Source organism: Cydia splendana, chromosome 12, assembly GCF_910591565.1.
Source record: "Cydia splendana chromosome 12, ilCydSple1.2, whole genome shotgun sequence".
Taxonomy (NCBI): Eukaryota; Metazoa; Arthropoda; class Insecta; order Lepidoptera; family Tortricidae; genus Cydia; species Cydia splendana.
Genome location: NC_085971.1, coordinates 13,777,754 through 13,801,244, shown reverse-complemented (window position 1 = coordinate 13,801,244; position 23,491 = coordinate 13,777,754). Strand labels below are relative to the sequence as shown.

The window sequence follows — 23,491 nt, the reverse complement described above, 5'->3', positions numbered from 1 at the left end:
CGGTGTTTTGATAAACATTTCTTTGAAATTTTAATGTCTTATAATTTCTACATACAACATAAACTACACAATAAAAACATGATACAATTGCCAGCTTTGTTTCTTCTCTTTCAGTGATAGATTTCATAGTATTTAGTGATGCTATTCGTATATATGAGTGTTGTATGTGATCAATGATGTATTAAATGAATACCTAACAAAAATTGCTGAGCTGAATGGTAACAACATTTAATTTCCATCATGGGTTGAAGATATCTAGGTTGTATTGAAATCGGAAACAAAGAGCTGCAGGATATACGTCGATATGGAAGTAAGTATCGAATGTACCTATTCGTTATAGGTACCTTTTTGTCTTCAGTATGCAGTTTGAAAACTCGTCAAGTACGCTGAAATAATTTCAAAATTATCTAGTATGGGAAAATATAATACTAATTAAATTTCAATGGGAAGTAGAAATTAGTGTAGATAAATTATAATATATGTGGCAGACTGTACCTACCTACTACGCTCTTATCAACCGTAGACCACTAGTCTCACTACAAATGACTAATGAATACCAACTAGCTCGCGCACGTCAATCATGCAAATTTATTTAAAAGTTTAAAAACTGGATGCCATCCAATTTTTATGGGCTGCCCTTCCTCATTGAGATCAGTTAGAAACAAGTTCACATTTGTTCTTAGAGTTGTAAAGGTGTGTTAAGTAACTGTCATAGTTTGAATATAATTGATTATTCCCTCTTGATTTGGCAACTGCATTGAGTCTAACAATAAAATACCCTTGAGTTTATTTTAGCCATTCCTCTGTAACTGTACATTATGTTTTAGAAAATGATGAATAGAATTCTGGCTGTGTATTTGCCTGGTAGTGTATAGTGTTTGCAAATTATTGTAAGTATTAAATATATTTTTTTAAATATTTTTAGATGCCGGAACTAACAGTGACTTCAGAGATTTATGGAGAATATAAATATAATACTAAGATTACACCACTGATTGAAGGAAGTAAGTTAACTTTCATATTTGTATGTGTAGTAATATATTTATTAAAAAAATAGATAGGTATTAATTCTTAATTTCAGATGTTATTTCGGAATTTCCATTTTTGCTGCCCAAAAATGACCACAAACCTCAATTTGATGATGACAAAGACTTGGACATTGAAAGACCTAAAAAAGAATTGATTAAAATTGGTATGATTTTGATATAATATGTACCTACCTATATTTCTATTAATTTAAATTTTATTTGCCATATGGAGATCATCATTTTCATATTAATGTACCCTGCTATCCACAAAAAAATATCACAAAAATGTATGGGAAAACCATGTAAGTAAGTATATATTTTTGTAAAACTATAAAATTTACATTCAGTTTCAATTGATAAAGTTTTCCTAATGGTTAAATATTGTTTAGCTGTTTTCAAGTAGTACGTCAAATCATGGGATAAGTTGTCAAGCAGACCCCAGGCTCTCATGAGCCGTGGCAAAATGCCGGGACAACGCGAGGAAGAAGAAGAATAAATGTATAACATAGATGGAACATAATTTTCAGAACACAGCTCTAAAACTAAGCTAGCCCTAGTTGGTTTACAAGTATGGAGGGGGGCATTTCTTATAGGAGACTTGCTCATCCATCTAGGAGTGAAAGGAGCCCTTAAAGATAAGACTATCTTGGAACTGGGAGCTGGGACTGGCCTGACCAGCTTTATTGCTGGAATATACGCCAAGAAAGTTATATGCACTGGTAAGACTTTATAAATTTTTTTCCCCATCTTTTTTTATATTTAACTAATTCCTTGTGCCTACTAGCTCTGTGGAAGCTAGAAACAGCTCATATGTTGAAGACATTTTAATAAGCAAATTACAATTATAGGAGTCCTTTATCTAAGCGGGTAGACTCTGATCATGCTAGCTTTGCACAGACTTGGGAGTAAGAACGTATACATATCCCTATAAGCTCCATACTTGACGTAGCACTTGGCATGAAAACAAAATCGGTATTTATTTTCATTATTTTTAAAGATCGTTATGTAATATTCGTCGTCGTGGGAACGGAGGGGTTAATGGCATGTGATCACCTATACACAATATCAAAATATTAAGTAATATTGCGCGAGTTATTTTAAATTAACTAAACAGTTTCTTATATTTTTTGCCCTGCCCCTTAGTGTTATAATATAACTCATTAACAGATTGATATTTTTTGCAGATATAAACCTAGGTGGTATATTAGATCTTATTAAACTGAACACCAAGTACAATGAAAAGCTGATAAAAGCGGAGTTCAGAGTGGACGCTTTAGACTTCACCGACACGGCTTGGAGCCAGCAACTCTCTAAGGACATCAGAGATACGGACATTATTATAGCGGCCGATGGTAAGTACTTTTACGTCTTTATTTTTAATTCTTAGGTCGATCTAAAATGTCATGCACACGCCAACATCGTGTTATCAAACTAGTGATCCAAAGGACTCGAGCCTTTTAGCTCTTTTTTTAGGGCTCGCCTCATCTCTTGACGCCTAAAAGGCTAAAAGACTATTTAGCTCTTTAGCCCCCGAGCCTAATTCTATTTAAGAGCCTAGACTCTTGGGGCTCAATAAGGTTATTAGCCCCAAGAAGAAGAGAGAAAGCCTAGTTCTATTTAAGAGTTTAGGATCTTAAATAGAACTAGGCTCGGGGGCTAATGAGCTAAATAGGCTTTTTTTTAGGGGCTTGATAAGGTTATTAGCCCCAACAGTCTAGGCTCTTAAATAGAACTAGGCTCGAGGGCTAAAGAGCTAAGTAGGCTTTTAGCCTTTTAGGCTTCAAGAGATGAGGCGAGCCCTAAAAAAAGAGCTCCAAAGGCTCGAGTCTTTTGGATCACTATATCAAACCCCACGTGAAATTATAAAGATTAGGTACTTTGACAGCCTATGCCATAACATTTATAAGCGTTATATTATATATAACGCCATTTATGTATGGCACGATATCTTTTGACGAAAAAAATAATAATTTAAAATCCTGTTGTTTTATAGTCATTGGCTTATTTGCGTAAAACAAGAATTACTTAGATAGAACAAGCATAATTATTAGCTGCCTAACAAAGTTAAGACGTCCTGTTTAATTTTCAGTTGTATACGACGATGATGTGACTGCCGCGTTCGTTGCGACAGTACAAAAGATCCTCGACACTAACCCACCTAAAACCCTATACATGGCGCTAGAAAAACGCTACGTCTTCACGATAGAACACATGGACTCCGTCGCTCCGTGTTACGAGACATTCCTCAATCTATTGGATAAAGTAAAGAATGGATCCAATTGGACTGTAGAGCAGATGCCTTTAGATTTACCTAAATATTTCACTTACGATAGGGTGAAAGAGCTGGTTCTATGGAAAATATCTTCTGCCTAGTTAATAATGTGATCTGTGATAATCATAATAAATATTTTTTCATATGATTTTTTTTTTGCGCTCTGGCAAGTCTGGCAACGTCATTCTAGTGACAACTTTAAGGGTCCTATGCGTTGAAAGGGTTAATCTCGAAATGAAAAATTAAACGATTTTGTAAATCTCTATTTCAATTTGCTTTACTAAATCTACATGATACAGAAATGCTTAGCTAACCGCACGGACTTTAAATAAACAAGGGAACATGTATTAAATTCAGTAACATTACAAAACTTGCAGATAAGTATAATAAATTAATAAAACATTTAGGACAACTTAATATAAGTAGTAAATAATAGCTAAGCGCCTACCACAAGATTAACAATCCAATTGAAGGTATTTTTCACTTTTCATAATTGCCACGGATTTTTCGCTATTCGTGACAATTTTAGGCTGCAACGCGCAACGTTTGTACGATATGCCAGCTATTGCATTCAGACAAACGAAGTTAGAGTGCGATGGATAGATAAATAACATTGATATACCATAGACAAACAATTGAGCATGTGTCATTCAGGAAAATGGACCTTAATGCAATAGAGCTTATGACGAATTTTGGGGCGTCACTAATAATGACGTAAGCGCCTAGTAAACTAAAGTCCCTTTTCGCGAAAATGGCGCATATATTTTTTATCGCTGCTCCCAATTGCAGTCCAAAGGCGCAAAGATTAATTAGGTAATGTAATTGTCTAGAATCAGGTTACTTCTGAGTGGGCCAGTGTTCATTATACTTGTTGAGAAAGGTTTTTCTAAGTTCAGAATTACGGGCTTGTTGGTCCTTCTCTTTGCTTAGCGTTTCTACGCTTTGCCCCACACAGAGGTCGCCTGTGAAGTGAATGATGACCACTTGCGTATTGAAGGTGACGTTCTTATCTGGGTTCTGTTTGACGTAGCTGGCGTAGTTCGTTGCTGGCTCGAATTCCATAAATGGTGGAATGTTGTGGTCGTCAGCTATAAAAAAAAACATATTTGTATTACTCTGTCAAGTCATTTCCGTCAGTAGAAAAGTGTGGCAAATTTAAAAAATGTAGTCGCTAAAAGTTATCACCCATAGAAATTTTGAATTTCGCGCCTTTTTCTACAGACAAATGTGACGTCCCACGGTCAAAGGTACCTTATGGCGGGTATGGAGTTATGCATACCCCAGTAATCTACAATAAATAAGCTATCGATAACACAAAAGACCCGGACCCGGGTATGTCCTTAAACTACGTCCAAGACCACCGGTGGACGGGCAGCAGCGTCCCTCAAATTCGGTGTACTCGACTGCGATCGCCAACCCGCCTGCCAAGCGTGGCGATTATGGCATTCACCCCCCATCATGATGAGCACAATAGAACCACGGCCCCGAGGTTCCGGCGACCCCCGGTGCTCTGGCTATGGTAGCGGTCAGGGCATTAGCGGGGTCAGGGGTGCTAAGAATCTCCGGCAAAGATCCGGCTACCCGCCCCGACGACGACTGGCCCTGGTAACACACAACATACGCACTATGAGGACTGACGAAAAGATCTGCGAGCTGGAAGAGGAACTGAGCAGGTTACACTGGGACATTGTAGGGTTATGCGAAGTCCGTAGAGAGGGGGAGGACACGACAACCCTGAAGTCTGGTAACTTGCTCTACCACCGGGAGGGCGACCAACAGTCCCAAGGTGGTGTCGGGTTTCTCGTTCACAAGTCCCTCGTAAACAACATAATAACCATCGACAGTGTGTCGAGCAGGGTGGTATACCTAATACTCAGAATATCCAAAAGATATTCGCTGAAGGTCATTCAGGTATACGCACCGACCTCGTCACACTCCGATGATGAAGTAGAAGCTATGTATGAGGACGTAAGTAGGGCCATACATACTTCTAAAACCTACTTTACTGTTGTTATGGGGGACTTCAACGCAAAGTTGGGCAAGAGAAGCGGGGATGAGTTGAGAGTGGGGCAATTTGGGTATGGGCAACGGAACCCTAGGGGTCAGAGGCTGGCCGACTTTCTGGAGAGAGAGGAACTCTTCATGATGAACTCTTTCTTCCAGAAGCCGCCTCACAGGAAATGGACCTGGATGAGTCCTGACGGTTCCACGAGAAACGAGATAGACTTCATCATGACCGACAAGAAACGGATATTCAGTGATGTCTCTGTGATCAACAGGGTAAAGACCGGTAGTGATCACCGAATCGTAAGAGGCACACTGAATATCAATATTAAACTTGAAAGGTCCAGCCTGATGAAGTCTACGCTCCGACCTACTCGAGCCTATGTTCAAAACCCCGAAAGCTTTCAACTCGAGCTCTCTAACCGTTTTGCTTGCCTAGAGAACTTGGCTTCAGTGGACGAAATCAACGACGGGCTAGTGGAAACTGTCCACACAGTAGGGTCTAAGTTTTTTAGATCCCGCCGTAAAGATAGACCTCAGAAATTGACCGAGCAAACCTTGAACCTCATGGCTGAACGACGCTCGCTACAGTTGCAGTCTCCCGATGACGCGGAGTCATATAGGCAGCTCAATAGACGTATATCTAAGTCCCTGCGACATGATCTGCGTCTCTTTAATACTAACCGTATTAAAGAGACTATTGAGCGAAACCAAGGCTCCAAAGTGTTCGCAAAGGACAAGTCTATTGGGCAAAGCCAGCTGACAAAGCTGAAACGGGAAGATGGCAGCATAGCGTCGAGCAAAGCGGAGGTTTTAGGTGAGATCGAGAGGTTCTATGGACAGTTATACACTTCGATCGCAAAGCCCGTTGACAGCTTGGTAGGAGATCCAAGAGCCAAGCTGTCCCGACATTATACCGAAGATATCCCGGACATCAGTCTGTACGAGATTAGGATGGCCCTGAAGCAGCTTAAGAACAACAAGGCGCCGGGCAAAGACGGAATCACTTCAGAGCTTCTGAGAGCGGGTGGAACACCGGTACTTAAAGTCCTCCAGAAGCTCTTTAATTCCGTCTTGTCCGAGGGCATAACGCCTGAAACATGGAGTAGAGGCGAGGTGGTGCTGTTCTTCAAAAAAGGTGATAACAACCTATTGAAGAACTACAGACCCATCACGCTTCTGAGCCATGTCTATAAGCTGTTTTCAAGGGTCATCACGAACCGTCTCGAACACAGACTTGATGACTTCCAGCCTCCCGAACAAGCCGGTTTCCGAAAAGGCTATAGTACCATAGACCACATCCATACGCTGCGGCAAGTTATACAGAAGACCGAAGAGTATAACTTGCCATTATGCTTAGCGTTTGTGGACTATGAGAAAGCCTTCGATTCGGTGGCAACATGGGCGGTGCTTGAGTCTCTTCAGCGATGCCATATTGACTATCGGTACATCGAAGTGTTGAAGTGTTTGTATAGTAACGCCACCATGTCGGTCCGAGTACAGGAGCAGAGCACGAGGGCGATTCCATTGCGAAGAGGCGTAAGGCAGGGAGACGTTATCTCTCCGAAACTGTTTACTGCCGTAATGGAAGACGCCTTCAAGCTCCTGGAATGGGAAGGACTTGGCATCAACATCAACGGCGAATACATCACTCACCTTCGGTTTGCCGACGATATCGTAGTCATGGCAAAGTCGATGGAGGAACTCAGCATGATGCTCGATGACCTCAACCGAGTTTCACAACGGGTGGGCTTGAAAATGAACATGGACAAGACGAAACTTATGTCAAATGCCAATGTTGTGCCCATCCCAGTCTCTGTTGGGAACTCGGTACTCGAAGTTGTTGACTCGTACATCTACCTAGGACAAGTAGTCCAATTAGGTAGGTCCAACTTCGGGAAAGAGGTCAACCGCCGAATCCAACTCGGTTGGGCAGCGTTCGGGAAACTACGTAATGTCTTTTCGTCCGACATACCTCAGTGCCTCAAGACGAAAGTCTTTAATCAATGTGTGTTACCAGTGATGACTTACGGCTCCGAAACGTGGTCTTTCACTATCGGCCTCATCTCAAAACTCAAAGTCGCTCAACGAGCTATGGAGAGGGCTATGCTCGGAGTTTCTCTACGTGATCGAATCAGAAATGAGGAGATCCGTAGACGAACTAAAGTCACCGACATAGCCCACCGGATTAGCAAGCTGAAGTGGCAATGGGCAGGCCACATTGCACGCAGAGAAGATGGCCGATGGGGTCGAAAAGTGCTCGAGTGGAGACCACGGACTAGCAAGCGCAGCGTAGGACGTCCACCCACAAGATGGACAGACGATCTTGTTAAGGTCGCCGGAAGACGCTGGATGCGGGTCGCTTCCAACCGGCACGTATGGAGGTCCAAGGGGGAGGCCTATGTTCAGCAGTGGACGTCTTATGGCTGAGATGATGATGATGATGAACACAAAAGATCAACCTTCTAGGTTGCGTAGTTACAGAGATATGATTTTTTGAAAATAATGTTGTGAAATGAGCAACTTTACGATAGAGAAGTTTTAAGTTTAGCCGCCTAAAAAACTATGTTCCTGAAGTAAGTTACATAGTTGACTACAAATAATAATACCTTATATATCTGAGATTAAAAAAATATTGCGACTTGTTCTGTAATGCAAATAGAAACTTTTGATATCGACTGATTTATGTGTATACTAACCAATCTCTTGAAAATAAAGTTTTATTTCATTTTCACGATTGATTGCAATGAGCTCTCAAGATTTAAATTTTATCTATTAGAAAACGACACTGACAGACAGTTTAAGCAAAAAACAATACCGATTTAGAGGTGAAAATGTATTTTCTGACTTTTTCATATAAAATCACAAAATTGAATATTTTTACTTTTAATGTGACACACAATCAATTTTTCTGAGCACATATGAAAGAAATTCTGTCATTCAAATGAAATAAATCCTAAAACCCCAACTAAATACTATATTTAACCCCTTATGCCACTTTAAACTTACATAACAATAACAGTATTGGCTCCATACATTTACGACAAGGTACCTTATGGAAATAAATCTAATAATACATCACTACAAAATATCAATCATATTACAGTTTATCTTTTATGAATAGAAAATATTAATTTACATTAAACTGCCCCAAATTTAATTAGTTCTTCGTCATAATAATCTTAAAAAAGACCAATAATTTGTATGTAATGAAAAGGTACCTTGTGATTAAGTTACATGATGAGGCATGATGATGGAACAGTTAGGATAAGGGTCAAACAGATCACTGTGTTATGTCTTTCCTGTAGACATACACAAGAGTTAAGGGCTATAAAGGTTAATTTTCTTATTTAACCCTTATCCACGTGAAAAGGTCCTCCTTTTATTTAGAGAACTATGATAAAATCATTGCTTACATGCCCACAAGCTGTTAACTATTGCCCACAGGAGAGAAAAATGTACTGTTCGCGATAACACACTAGTTTTCTCTCCTGTGGGCAATAGTTAACAGCTTGTGGGTATGTAAGCAATGATTTTATCATAGTTCTCTAAATAAAAGGAGGACCTTTTCACGTGGATAAGGGTTAAATAAGAAAATTAACCTTTATAGCCCTTAACTCTTGTGTATGTCTACAGGAAAGACATAACACAGTGATCTGTTTGACCCATAAACTAATAATATTTTGGTAATGGTATAAATCGTCTATTTCTTATCAATAATATATTTCGGTTGCTATTGAAGATAAGCGGCATTGAGGTTCAATGACCTCAGATTTTCCATAAGGTAATGCGTCGGGTATTGGCAATTTTCAGCAAACCAATGGCTGATTTACTGCATGCGACCAAACCAAATGAAGATTATTCTAGTTAAGAAAGACTTGACGAGAGTAACTTTGGTATAATAGCAGGCTACTTGGATTTGTGATGTCGGTCGATGTACGGTTATAATATTTGCGAGGCGCCCCAACCAGAACTGAAATTATCAAATTAGTTTTGCAGAATGCTAATACAGTTCTCTACCAAACTTCTTTTCCCGTATTGACTAGTTTTTTTGGGAATTTTCAATCTTTTTTCCATAAGGTACCTTTTCTACTAAACTCTGAGACGACATTACTAGGCTTATAACAAAAATATAACAAAAATAAAAACAGGTAAACAAACGTTACGCATTAAGGTTTCAGATCACACAATAAAAAAAAATTGAGCATTTTTTCACCTCTTTACAAAACATTTCATATCTCCGAAACTAGAAACCCTCATAAGGTACCTTTTCCCGTGGAACGTCACAAATTTGTTTCCCTGGCTATAGTAGTTGAACAAATAATTCTAAATGATGAGACGATATATCTGTATAACTCTGACAAGCCAACTTTATTACTAGAAACAAGCGCGAATTAAAAAAAAATATGGGAGATCGATCCTTTGCCCCCTTTTTCTACTGACAAAAGTGACAAAGCTGGCTTGCCAGAGTATAGTTATCTAAGTAAGTATGCAAAAAGCAGTTGTACCTACTTGTAACACACCGTGTGAAACGACGATTGAAGTCGCAAACGCATGGGATGGCATAGTCTGTCCTTGCCTCATCATTAGATAATAATGGCTTGACAGCTTTTAGTACCTAACACCTTCATAATGTACAGTCACCACACGGGATTGTTATGCCATTTAGGGTTCTTGCTAATTTGGAAATTCTATCGCGTAAGTATTGAACAACCTATTTAGCTAGGACCCCAAATGGCGCAACAATCGCGGAGCGTGATGGTATCTCTGTTAAATTTGCTGCTACAATATTTTGCACTACTTTACATAGGTAACTAAGTAGGTAGGTATATCTTTGCCTATCGTTTTAATCGTCGAAGGGCAGCACTGCGTTTGCCTCGGGAGAGGCACGTCTACGAGCTGTAGGACTGGTATCACGCGGCAACTTCCTCGCGAGGCAGCTTGTTTTGTGTGGAACCGCCAGTATACTGTAGGTATAGTTCTATTCTTATGCTTCAAACGTACGTGAATAGTCGTCGGAGGGCTGAACGGAGTCTCCGGTGCACTCCGGCCCGCAGCGCCCGTCCTTCAGAATGCTCCTCATTGTCAGCTTGCTGAGTGCTTGTTTCTCGCTTTTGCTGTTTTGCTCAGTCTTGTGCTTGTCAATGTTTCGGAGCAGCTTCTTCATCTAAAGAAATTATTACAAAAATACCTGAGTAACGGAATATGGTACTCGTACATATATGTATAGTTGGGCAACATAAGTAGGTACCTAACATGGTTTTAAACTATTAATATAGAGTAGGGCACGACCAAATTAAGGGCTCATACGCACGAGCGCTTTTAAAACGCGCGTTAAACAAGCGTTTGAATGACACAAATTAATGGATACATGTGTATTATTTTATTCACACGATGGCGGTGGCGCTTTTTATCAAGCGTTGTTGGATTTTCGACTTTAAGCGTTGGTCGAATTTATTAGCGTGTGGACGGATTCAAGCGGTTTTTAACGCGCGTTGAAAAAGCGCTCGTTAGTAGGAGGCCATCTTCCTCTGGAGCAGCCCATTAGGGGATGTAGTCAAGAAATTTGATTTACCTACCACTTAGTACCTACCTACCACTCAATCTCAAAGCCGCTAGGGGTCTTGTATTATTGTTACTGAGACAATTTAAGGTACGAAATTGTACAGAAACCTTACGCAAGACATTTAACACTGCTATACTTTGTAGGTTGAAGGGCTACCTGATGGTAAAGTTGTCTTCCCAGAGGTCCCCCCTCCCAAGTATGTACTGTATTGGAAATGAGGGGTCTGCATTTGTCACTTACGTCGTCCTTAACGTCTTAGAGGAGCGCATGGTGCGCTTGTTTTCCACCGTCGTAGTATAAAGGAACTAAGGTGCTCAAAATGAACGCACAATAAAACACACAGACACCAAGCACCTACTTTAGCTACAGAAATCCTTACCGTCTTCGAAATTTTCTTCGGCGGATCCTGATACGACTTCTTCGCTTCTCCCGGGTCGCTCCCAACCACATACATCGTGTTCTTTGGTATATCGAAGTCCGAATACACCGACGTCTGACCCTCCATCGGTTCTTTCTGCCGAGAGCCAGTCGAAGACTTGCTATTTGTCGGTACGTAGGCTGTTTTTTCATGTTTGCGGATAGGTTTCTTAGTACGGTTTCTTTCTTTTCTTTGAGGTTCTTCGTCATCGGACAGGCTCTCTTCTGATGTGGATGGGAATACTTCGTTGAGGCTGATGACTTCGACGTTGCACTCGTCGAGGTCGGCGGGGTTTTCGATGTCGGCCACTTGACATAGTTGGTCGGTTGAGTGGATACTGATGAAAGATTTTTGGCCAGAGCAGAGTGGGGATTCCTCCGCTGTGCCGCTTGATTTTTTTGACACGGTCACTGAAAAGTATAAATAGCTAAGGGGAAATTCTCCTTCCAATAGAAGCATCAAGCTTGATTGTCAAGGCATAGTAAGTACAGCTGCGGTTTCATTGGGTAACCATTCTAAGTGAACACTGACTGAACCTAGCGATGGACCTAATACCTACTGCAATAAAATGTTTGATTCTTACCAGCATAGGTGCAACTCTCAGATGCATTGCAAGCAGTCACTCCTACAAAGAAACACAATAAATAAAATTGACAAGTGACCTTTATATTCAAATTCATCGAAGCATAGTAAATATGAACTACCTTCCGCCTCACGTGTGTCTGTGTGTAACGATGATTTACTGATATCCGGTAGTTTACGGGCATTCTTCGAGTATGACATATTTTAACAACAAATTTCAGAATTTGAACTTTGTCAAATGACTTCCCATTTTTTTTCTTTGTACTGATTAATGTTTTGACATTCCATATTTAATTTTATCATCGACAAAATAAGACGAGACGCTGTTTGGTGAAATTAAACGAAAGAGTATTGAAAATAAAATTATTATTTCATTTCATAAGTACGAGTTGTTATGATATCGGAGAGTATAAGAATAACAAAATTATTCCATTGAAGTAAAAAAACAGGTATGCGGTCACATAATTGAAATAAACTCGTTTTAAAACTAGTTGTATATAATATTAGCTATCGTACAATATTATTACTACGAGTAAAATTGTGCACTTCAGAAATTATTCTATTTTGGCATAATAAACTATGTAACTAGTAGAGTTACACAGTTGAAAGGATTTATCGTGGAGCCGTATTGAAAGCAAATCTAAATGGCGCTGAACATTATTTAGTAACTAAATTATCATTTTCAAACGGTAATAGCGCATTACAATCTCATTTAATTTAATATTTACTAGCCATTTTCGGTAAAGGAAAACATCGTGAGAAACCCGGACTAATCCCAATAAGCCTAGTTTCCCCTCTGGGTTGGAAGGTCAGATGACAGTCGCTTTCGTAAAACTATTGCCTACGTCAATTCTTGGGATTAGTTGACAAGCGGACCCCAGGCTCCCATAAGCCGTGGCAAAATGCCGGGACAACGCGAGTGAAGATGATGAGCGCATCACAATCTAGTTACGCAAATATGTAGAAGCCCTGCAGCGCCATCTAGTTTGAGAGTAGCGACCTGTCTTCGCTGCTATTTCAACTGAATATGTCTACTATATATTTTGTTTATGGTTTTGGTGATCTCGGCACTGATAATGCTTCTCATATAGCCAAAGACGAGGAAATATACAGGGTGTGAGACTGTATAGACAAACATTGTTGGCGCACAATTTTATTCACAGTATTTATTATGTATGTACATATAACTTCTAGATGTACATTCTATTGTTCTAGTTGTATTACGAATAATTATTTAATTTAATCGCGGCTCTGAGTGATAAGGCAACGGGACACCCTGCAGTCTTCACTTGAATTTATGCTAAAAATCTCATCATTTTGAAATAGGGAATATTAGACAAAACTCTGCGCAGGGGGCGCCACTAGCACAAATAGTAAACAAATCGCCTTGAAGCCAAAGCCAAAGTCATATTCATTTGTAAATCTCTGAAAACTTGTCAAAGAACTGTTAACGGCATATGTATAAGTTACTTCATGGTTTACGGTTTGTGCTAGTGCTGCACTCTGGCGCCAGCACATTGCAGTAACACTTTTTGTTGTTTGTTCAGTAGGAGCTGGCAGGTAAAATTGGAGAACAAAATGTCCTAAAAGACCTTTCTAATTGCATGGTTTTATTTATGGTGTATTTGTATATGTAGGCACTTTGGTTGAACGTTTGCATTTATTTTTAACAATCAAACTATGAGTCGTTGATATTATGAAACCTACCAGCAATCCTGCCTGAGCAAGAATCTAGTACATAGTACATTAACTATTTAAATAACTAGTCATTGATGCATTTAGTCAGGCCACAGACAACGGAGTTACGGACGTACGGAATCAAATAATATTATCGTATGTCACTCGGACAGTTAAACAAGATGGCGCTGCACGCCGTACATTTTGTTCCTTGACTAGATTTAAAACCATTAACGTTTGAGAATCCACACCTGCTACTCTTAAGCCTCAGTACAGCGCTATATAGTTCAACAGTCCAGCTAAAAAACAAAATCTTCGACTTCGTAGTTCTACCGCGAAAGATGGACATAGGCGCATTACATGCGAGCTTAAATTATCAGAAATTTAGCGCTGGAATCAGATATTTTGGTGCTGAATTTATGTAATTTTTTTTCATACAAAAACAGATCCCATAGAGAATATATTATCTGTATTCCGTGACGATAGAGATTCCGGTTCTGAACTTCTGATAAATTCAGCTCGTGTATGGTGCGCGATAGACGAACTTCGAAAATCGGACTTCGCAGTTTATACCCCAGTTGTCCATGGCCGTTTTAAGTCTTTGTTCTCACAAACAGCTATTTTATTGACAAGACATACAGACGCCCTTTTTTATTCCATCGTTTACTCAATTATTACTACCTTCTACTACATTTACCGACCACAAGACCACACTAAGCAGACATGCAAGACATTAAAGCCTTAAAGTAGACGACATAAAGTTAATTTTAGTCTTATGACGAATGAGGTGCTTCTAGAAACATCACAGTAGAGATTGAAAACTTTTACTCGAGGAAAGCTGTCTTATGATACGGATACAACCCTAAATTGGCAATGATCGTTACAATGGTCAACCCATTACTTACAAATACAAGTTTTATCGACTAAAACAAATGATTCGCGTTAAACAGCTGAAGCTCTGGTTTCCTAGGATAGCGGTGCCGTCTCCATACAAAATACTACGACATCCATATTTAGCCGTATTATTTTGTATGGAGACGGCCGCTATATGACGGCACCGCAATCCTAGGAAAAAGAGCTTTAGTAAGTAATATTGATGGAGGTTTTTTAACGATTAGGCAGGATCACACAGAATGAGCTTCGAGGAAATTGCCGCGCGAAGCAGCTCGGTCTTTGTAAATGTGCCTCGCCCGAGGCCATTATGTCCGCGCGGGGATTTCCACGATCGAGGTACAATCACGTCTAAAAATATCGATACGGACAAACTGCAAAAAATATGTATATATCGCAGTCGGATCGTATAATCCGCCGTATTACATTACGGCTAGCCGTTTTCAAAACAGGGGCGTTTTGAAATGCGGCGGTTTAACGATTAGCCGGATTGAATGCGGCTGAATGAGAATCCGCCGGAATGTATTCGGCGCCATACGTTCTTCAACACGGCTAGCCGCAATGTAATACAGCGAGTCATTAGCCGCCGCTTTGACAGTTTTTAGTTCCCATTTTAACACCCGTGGCGCTGCCTGACAAACGCTGGGGTGTCCAACAAATCTGGAGTTCGTCAGACTGTTTCTTTTCAAAAAACATTTCCTTCGTAACTTAACTAGACGGAGCCCCGCCTATTTCTGACCGGTTTGCCCTTTCGGGCATCTGAAGCTACCTAACGAACCTAACCTACCTACCTATTGATTTAGTGAGACGTCCGTGAAAACATTACACTTTGGGCAAAAAAACGTAGGTAGGTAAGTAGGTTAGGTTCGTTAGGTAGCTTCAGATGCCCGAAGGGCAATAAACCGCCCAGAAATAGGAGCTCCGCTTGCGGGGCTCCGTCTATTTAAGTTGTGAAGGAAATGTTTTGGAAAAGAAACACATGTAGTGCGGTGGGACCATGGTAAAAATAAATTAAATTGCAAACATTGTCAAACTCCGGTTACGTAGGCGACCGAAAGAACTGGTCACTCTACAATCTAAAATAGTAGTACGATGCGGCTAAACGTAGGCCGCCTTATTGAAGAACTTATCGCAATGACAATCCGGCTAATCGTCGAACCGCCGCATTTCAAAACGCCCCTGTTTTTGAAAACGGCTAGCCGTAATGTAATACGGCGGATTATACGATCTGACTACGACATATACTTACACTACCTTAATGCCCATATCACCCATAGGCTTGTGTCGGTCATGAACTAAGAACTGTTAATAATGAAATCCCGTCAAGGACCGAAAGGAACTAAATCTTTTTGCACGCTCTTAATCGGTTTTTAGGTCCTTTAGTTCAGTGGGATTGATGGGCGCTTGACATGAGTGAAACAGAAAATAGACTGAACGAAATGGTTCACAATGACGTTGGCATGAGTGCGAACGAGATAAAAGAGTGACAAACAGTCCTAAACCTGAAAAGTATGAAAAAAATTCAAATATTTTTTTATATTTTTTATTTTATTTTATTAATAATAACCGTCATATAGTATCGTACAACTTGAATCGTTATTCAGTTGCCAAAAATTTAGAAAAAAAACTAAGGTAAAATCGATTCATACATTCCCAGCTCTCAAAGATCGAACTGAACTAAAGGAACTAAAAGACCGTTCGTTTGACCAATTGACCGAGAGCGGAGCGCTCTCTGTAGTGACCGAGCAGGCACAAGCCTATCACCCATCCCATATGTTAAGGTAGTGTATACAATTATACATATCTGTGGATACTTTGTCCGTATCGATACACTATTACCTATTAGTACCTATTACAATTTCAGTTATAACCATTCGTAAAATGAGCTTCTAATGTCCTATCAACAAGCAAAAACACGTCCTAGCGTACTGGTTCACTATTACAAACAGCAACACCCTTCTGTCCATCGGTAGATCTTATGGCTTTTGTAATATGCAGAGCCCGGAATTCTTGTAGCATTTTTGAGCTGTCATAGGGACTTCTCGTTTATCGACTTCCGATTATACATATTTATTAGGGATGTACCGACTAGTCGGGAAAGCCGACTATCCGGCCACATTTGTAGTCGGCGGGAACTATTAATGTTATTTGAAAATTTAGAGACTTAGTCAGGGCACGTTGCTCGTAAAGACGCTGAGTACAGGGGACAGGTGGCGACTACCTACGGGAAATAGAGCCTTGGAAATATCTCTTACAAGCTGTACTGACGGTCTGCTCAGGAACGCAAAATAAAAGAACTAAAGACAGAAATTGAACAAGGATTCTTGTGATAGGTCTTTGAACCTGTAGAGAACACCTTTTAGCCAAGCTAAATTATGATGAATAGCGCAACCAAAGGAGCAAAACTACTGTTTTTCACCTGAACTTATACGAAACTAATAATCTGGCCGACTAGCCGACTAGTCGGCCGACTAATCGGCCATTCGAGCGCCGATTAGTCGGCTAGTCGGCCAAATCAATAGTCGGTACATCACTAATATTTATTATTATTTTAATTTCTATTTATAATTTCTTAAAAGTTGGTAGTCAAAGGTTATCTCGATGAGATCGCTCATTCGCGATAAGACTGCATGTCGTTTACTTCTACTCGTAATCATATTTTACATATTGTATTCTGTATTTATCGATATACATATGTATACCTAATCGGAAGTCGATAAACGAGAAGTCCCTATGACGGCTCAAAAATGCTACCAGAATTCCGGGCTCTGGTAATAAGGTCCGCCGATGGACAGTTAACAGTGTGAGCGATGATACAACATACTTAGTGTTAGGTACTTCGTGTAAAGGGGCCCACTGATTACCAGTCCGCCGGACGGTATCGGCCTGTCAGTTAGAACAAAATTTTGACAGTTCCGAACAACTGACAGGCCGATACCGTCCGGCGGACTGTTAATCAGTGGGCCCCTTAAAGTTTCTAGTCTGTTATTTTATCAATTTATCATTATCAATCCATTAATCGGCTGAGTAGGTACAGTCAACAACAGTGACAGTAACCAGTGGCCAAATATATCGCAACACATGCTTTACAATGCTTTTACATTTTATTACCTTTATTTACCGACGTTTCGACACAGGTTACACGGTCATGGTCGCGGCTAACTGATGTCCCAGCAAAATGTCAAAACAGAGATTTGTGCACCATCCGACGAAAAGTGTATGAAAAAGTTTGGGGTAGACAATTAGACATCACATTTTCAAACCACCCACTACACATAATGTTAATTATTGTCAATAGTCCGACACGCAACATTCACAATTTCAACAGTAGGTAAGTACTTAAATCGATAATAATACCTAATCGTCTAGGTGGCATGATTTAAACATAGAAGTTATTTCGGTTTTCTCAAGGTAGAAAATTAATGGATTCTCTCTTACATCTAATAACAAACTAGCTTTGAAATAACTATATTTCTATTAGGGATGTTGCGGATGCAGATTTTTTGACATCCGCGGATGCGGATATTTAAAGTATCACATCCGCGGATGCGGATGTCAAGATTTGGTACTTCAAAAACGTCAAATATTACATTTTTAGCAATTTTTATTAAAAAACCGGCCAAGTGCGAGTCGGACTCGCGTTCCAAGGGTTCCGTATATTACACAATTTTTAACAATCAGTGCCGGATTAAGATATTTTGATGCCCTAAGCATTTCTAGGTGCCCCCTCTCCCTAGGGTCATCAAGATTACATTGTTTTTTTGGTAAATTGAGAGAAGTTCATTGCCGCATTACAGCTGAGAATGGAAATCAGTCACATCATTTTATCACGAAAATTGACAGTGCCGCAGCAGTAATGTTGCAACAGAGTACCTAATGCTGTTGCAGTCGCCACCCGAATGTCACCTTTATCATAGCGTAGAAAGTAATAGAAACGCGAGCGAAGCGAGCGCGGAAATTTTTCGATATAAAAACGCAATATGATAGACAGTTGTACATTTTTACTTTTAGTATGGAAATCAGTCACATCATTTTATCACGGAAGTTGACAGTACTGCAGCAGTAACGTTGCAACAGAGTAATGTTGCTGCAGTCGCCACCCGAATGTCACCTTTATCATACCTTATAAAGTAATTGAAAACGCGAGCGAAGCGAGCGCGAAAATTTTTCGATATAAAAACGCAATTTTAGTTTTAGTCCCAACCAGGCGCGAATCCAGGATTTCATACAGAGAAGGGATGGGACAGTTTTCTATCAGCCTAGCTTCGCATAGGGCTCGATATTTAAGGGTCTCAGCGAGGTTGTTTTGATGCATAAAATATGCAAGAAAGCAGAGAGCTTGGAATTGAATTGGCGAAGTGTGAGAAAGGCAGTAGGCCCAGCTGCGAAAGAGGAAAGCTTGGATTTGGATCCACGCCCAAGTGTAATTAAGGCAGAAGATCAACTTTGCCGTAAGGCAGAAGGCCTCGCATAAGACCTAACGCCGAACCGCAAAAGAGTGGGTTGAAATCGAATCTATGCATGTAATCACGACTCTTCTACTGCTACCGATTGTTTCCCAAAGAATTACGCGCCATTATTTTTGCAAATTAGCTTTTAGACAGCTAAAAAAATCGTGTGGTAAAAACGATGTGTCTATCCCTAATTTTAAAATTTGTTCACCTTTTTCAACCTGGCATTTTGGTGCCCTCCCTGAACGTGGTGCCGTAAGCACGTGCTTGTTTTGCTTATTGGTTACAAAGTCTTTATTAATTCAACCATTAAAGTCGACGAGTACAAAAAACTTTGAGCTAGCTCTCAATTTAACATATTTTTTTAAACATTATTTTTAATTTGACCTTACAATTACTCGTAAGTAGGTAAGACCGTTAAATATTTAAAATGATTATCTTATCAGAAAATTATCACCAATTACTCTAAGAAAACTACTACTCTAAGTAATCCGGCACTGTTAACAATGTATTTTTTATGTGAAACGTGAGTGAAATCTCTTTAAAAAATCCGTAGGGGTCGGATCAAAAACTGTAATTAAGTCCGACTCACGCTTGACTGTACATTTCTAATAGGTTTTCCTGTCATCTATAGGTATAGACCTATTTTATGTATTTTTTTAAAAATTTAAGACTTAGTAGTTTCGGGGATAAGGGGGGGGGAATGGTCATTTTTTGCCTATTTTCTTGAATAACTTCTAAACTGTTTACTCGAAAATTATAAAAAAAAAGTATTTGATATCCTTATAATAAGCTCTTTCATTTGATATGTAACATGATATAGTTTGAAAAATTATTTTTTTTCATTTTTTCTTTTACCCCCCAAAAGTGGCCCCCATGTTTAAAATTCATTTGTTTACGTTACATGTCCGTATTTGGGTCACAAACTTACATATGTGTACCAAATTTCAACTTGATTGGTCCAGTAGTTCCGGAGAAAATCGGCTGTGACAGACGGACAGACAGACAGACAGACAGACAGACAGACAGACAGACAGACAGACGCACGAGTGATCCTATAAGGGTTCCGTTTTTTCCTTTTGAGGTACGGAACCCTAAAAAAAACGAAACGTTTAGTATTTGAGCAAGAATATAGGTGCGTTTTATTTAATAAACAGTAACTTGGCCGACTTTTCGGGATCTAGACTATTACGTTATATATAATGACGAAATTACCAAGCACTTACGCCGCCGGCGCCGCCGCTAATACGTTCCTGTTACCGACTTGGGTCGACATCCGCATTATGCGGATGCTCGGAATCGATTTCATGCGGATGCGGATGTTGAAAATCATGCGGATGTTCCGCGGATGCGGATGCGAATATCCGCAACATCCCTAATTTCTATGGTGACAAAGGTGTCTCGATATATTTAGCCACTTTGCCTGTCACCAACTATTTGTTACTGACTGTGCAAAGCATATTCAAAAGAACTACCTATATGTAGTAAACGTGCATAGTCTGAATTTTACAGCCTTTCTTACGGGTAAAATAAATTTCACCACACCAACCCGAAGCAAATATGAAATGTAAAATATCAAACAAAATCAAATCCAAATTATTTATATTAAATATTTATCATCCAAAATCATCATTTAAACGTCAATTCTACCAGCAAACATTTGATTACTTTGCCTCACATGTGAATAAAATGCAACTTTGCTATCAGTTTTTAAGTGCAAAGTAAGCCTTTCCGAGCTGGTCTGGTGAAAAATAAATGATTTGATAGTTGTTTGTTTGAGATATATAATTATATTGCATTTGATTTTCTACCTTAGCACAAACAGAATAAAGTTCGCATTTAATTCCTTGAGACCCACGGTAGCGTTTTTAGCTAACAAAGGGTCTAGCAGGCTAAGCGAACAAGAAGTGCCCCCAACGACGGATTTGGTCATTCTTTCAGGTGGTGTACTGGCAGGTCCTAAGAACTCTCTATGCTTAATATCAGTCCTCGATCTTCTTTTGTTTTCGAGTTATTCAGGATAATGTAAAATCATCAGTGTATCATTGTAAGAGTCATATTTTGTAAACCGTTCAAGTTAGATTAACCAAACAAAATTATATTTGACAACAATAAAATAGACTACAAAATGAATATGTTTAACCTGCATCATGTCCTTATACTTCATTATAAAAAAAAAACATTTTTTTTTTCTTCTCATTATTTTTTATACTATTGGCGGAGGTACACCTACAAAAAAAATATGCATGAGTAGCCACTAATACCCACTATATACACATATAAAAATATTTGCATAAATCTTCGTGCGTCATGTCAAAAAAAAAAACATTATCGAACAAGGATCTCGGAAACGGCTCTAAACATAAAAAAAACTCAAAAATGCGCGTTTTCCCAGAGATAAGACCTAGCTAAATCAATTTAGCGCCCCCGAAAACACCCATATAGCAAATTTCATCGAAATCGTTAGATAACTAATGTTTTTTTTTTGACATGACGCACGAAGATTTATGCAAATATTTTTATATGTGTATATAGTGGGTATTAGTGGCTACTCATGCATATTTTTTTTGTAGGTGTACCTCCGCGAATAGTATAAAAAATAATGAGAAGAAAAATAAAATGTTTTTTTTTTTTTTTTTTTATAATGAAGTATAAGGACATGATGCAGGTTAAACATATTCATTTTGTAGTCTATTTTATTGTTGTCAAATATAATTTTGTTTGGTTAATCTAACTTGAACGGTTTACAAAACATGACACTTTCAATGATACACTGATGATTTTACATCATCCTGAATAACTCGAAAACAAAAGAAGATCGAGGACTGATATTAATAAGCATAGAGAGTTCTTAGGACCTGCCAGTACACCACCTGAAAGAATGACCAAATCCGTCGTTGGGGGCACTTCTTGTTCGCTTAGCCTGCTAGACCCTTTAGATCCGTGTAACTTGAACGGTTTACAAAATATGACACTTTTAATGATACACTGATGATTTTACATTATCCTGAATAACTCGAAAACAAAAGAAGATCGAGGACTGATATTAAGCATAGAGAGTTCTTAGGACCTGCCAGTACACCACCTGAAAGAATGACCAAATCCGTCGTTGGGGGCACTTTTTGTTCGCTTAGCCTGCTAGACCCTTTAGATCCGTGTGCGGGCGTAAGAGACGCACGTCCGCGTTGTAATGTAATATACAGATCCTTATGAGATAGCACACCGCTTGCGTGACGTGTGCGTGCGCGGCTCAAACATCTTAGCGCACGCACACTTGCACGTCTACGCACAGCAGCCGGTGTGGTCTGGCGGTGTGCTTAAGGTAGAATATCAAATGAAAAAAAAAATGAATTACCAAAAAACGTAGTACAATGCTGTCTAGATTAGTTTTTTGTCTATGGTAAAAAGAGAACAAGAAAGATTGCTTACATCTCTAAATACAAGTGCTATTATTGCATATAATCGTAACAATCAACATGATTAGTAAAAAAAACTCGCAATCGTCCCGCATAAAAAATAAAACGGTATAAAGTCTCATTTTGTTTGTGATGAACATTTTATTGGGAATCTATAATACCAATATCTAAGATTCATTGATTGTATCAGATGTGTAAAGTTTAAGCCGAGTTTCTTGCCGGTCCCGTATTGGGATACCCTCCTCCAATTTAGGAAGGATTTAAATCTTCTCGGGCAGAGCTGTAGGGTTAGAACCGGTGTAGCTTTTTGACGTTCATAAGCGCATTGTAATATGTCTACTTGAAAAAATAAACTACCTACTTATCTGTGACGTCCCACGGGTAAAGGTACCTTATGGCGGTTGGCACTTAGGCTATTATTAACGCCGCTCCAATATTATTGTGGCGCTATGCGACGTAAGCGCCAGCCGCCATAAGGTGCCTTTTGCCGAGGAACGTCACATCTTTATCTTTAAGACAAATTTCGTTCTTTGATTTGATAACTGATGTGGCTACGCAACTTCGTACATTACCTATATAGTCTGTTCGAGAAACGGAAAACGGTGAAAAATAGAGATAATACTCCTAAAAATACGTGTGATACTTACCTCATTAAATTCGTAATGATGTCTAGAAAAATGTATCTCTATTTTTCTCCGTTTTCCGTTTCTCGAACAGACTAATACCATAATACGGTAATGCTGGTTGTGAAAATTTGACTATTTGTCCTCCCAAGTCCTGTTGTCCTTTTAAAATGACAAATTAAAATCGTATTCTGAACTTAAATGGAACAATATAAGGTTCCAAATTCAAAACTGCAAAAATGACTTTGGAACGTAGGAAGTTAAAATCCAGTGCCACAGAATAAATAATAGTATTAGGTACAGAAGGTTCACTCTCTAACAAAACGCGTCTATTGCCACAGATATGACCGCCAGGTCGCGCAAGCGCGAGCAAGCGAGCAATTACTACTGCCAGACACCAAAATTGGTGTTGGCCGCATGTACTTGTAGCGACGCGACGAAATCGAGTGAGCCACGCCAACCAGTGGCCATAAAATTTATGACGGTACTACAGTGCCATCTATTCCAGCTATACTAAGGTACACAATTTTTTCTCATACGTTACACATCTTATACAATCATTC

At 39.4% G+C, this 23,491-nt stretch overlaps 2 protein-coding genes across 5 annotated transcripts; one reads left to right on the top strand and one right to left on the bottom strand.

The window, feature by feature from the left end:
• The first annotated feature begins 7 nt into the window (after positions 1–7).
• On the top strand, positions 8–3,563 carry LOC134795600 (methyltransferase-like protein 22). 3 transcript variants are annotated; one of them, XM_063767499.1, is made up of 6 exons: positions 8–310; positions 926–1,004; positions 1,082–1,192; positions 1,556–1,747; positions 2,213–2,380; positions 3,118–3,563. In XM_063767499.1, exons 1-6 carry the CDS (start codon positions 305–307, stop codon positions 3,399–3,401), a joined length of 840 nt encoding a protein of 279 aa, XP_063623569.1. In that variant the 5' UTR covers positions 8–304; the 3' UTR covers positions 3,402–3,563. The 3 variants fall into 3 exon arrangements, with proteins under 3 accessions (XP_063623569.1, XP_063623567.1, XP_063623570.1); XM_063767497.1 differs by lacking the exon at positions 8–310 and adding an exon at positions 613–693; XM_063767500.1 differs by lacking the exon at positions 8–310 and adding an exon at positions 782–805.
• Positions 3,549–12,337, bottom strand: LOC134795599 (uncharacterized). 2 transcript variants are annotated; one of them, XM_063767495.1, is made up of 5 exons: positions 11,993–12,337; positions 11,872–11,913; positions 11,250–11,698; positions 10,309–10,471; positions 3,549–4,388 (listed from the first exon to the last, which is right to left on the bottom strand). In XM_063767495.1, the coding sequence occupies exons 1-5, from the start codon at positions 12,069–12,071 to the stop codon at positions 4,138–4,140; spliced, it is 984 nt and encodes a 327-aa protein (XP_063623565.1). In that variant the 5' UTR covers positions 12,072–12,337; the 3' UTR covers positions 3,549–4,137. The 2 variants fall into 2 exon arrangements, with proteins under 2 accessions (XP_063623565.1, XP_063623566.1); XM_063767496.1 differs by lacking the exon at positions 11,872–11,913 and having other exon boundaries at positions 11,993–12,336.
• Positions 12,338–23,491: the final 11,154 nt, after the last annotated feature.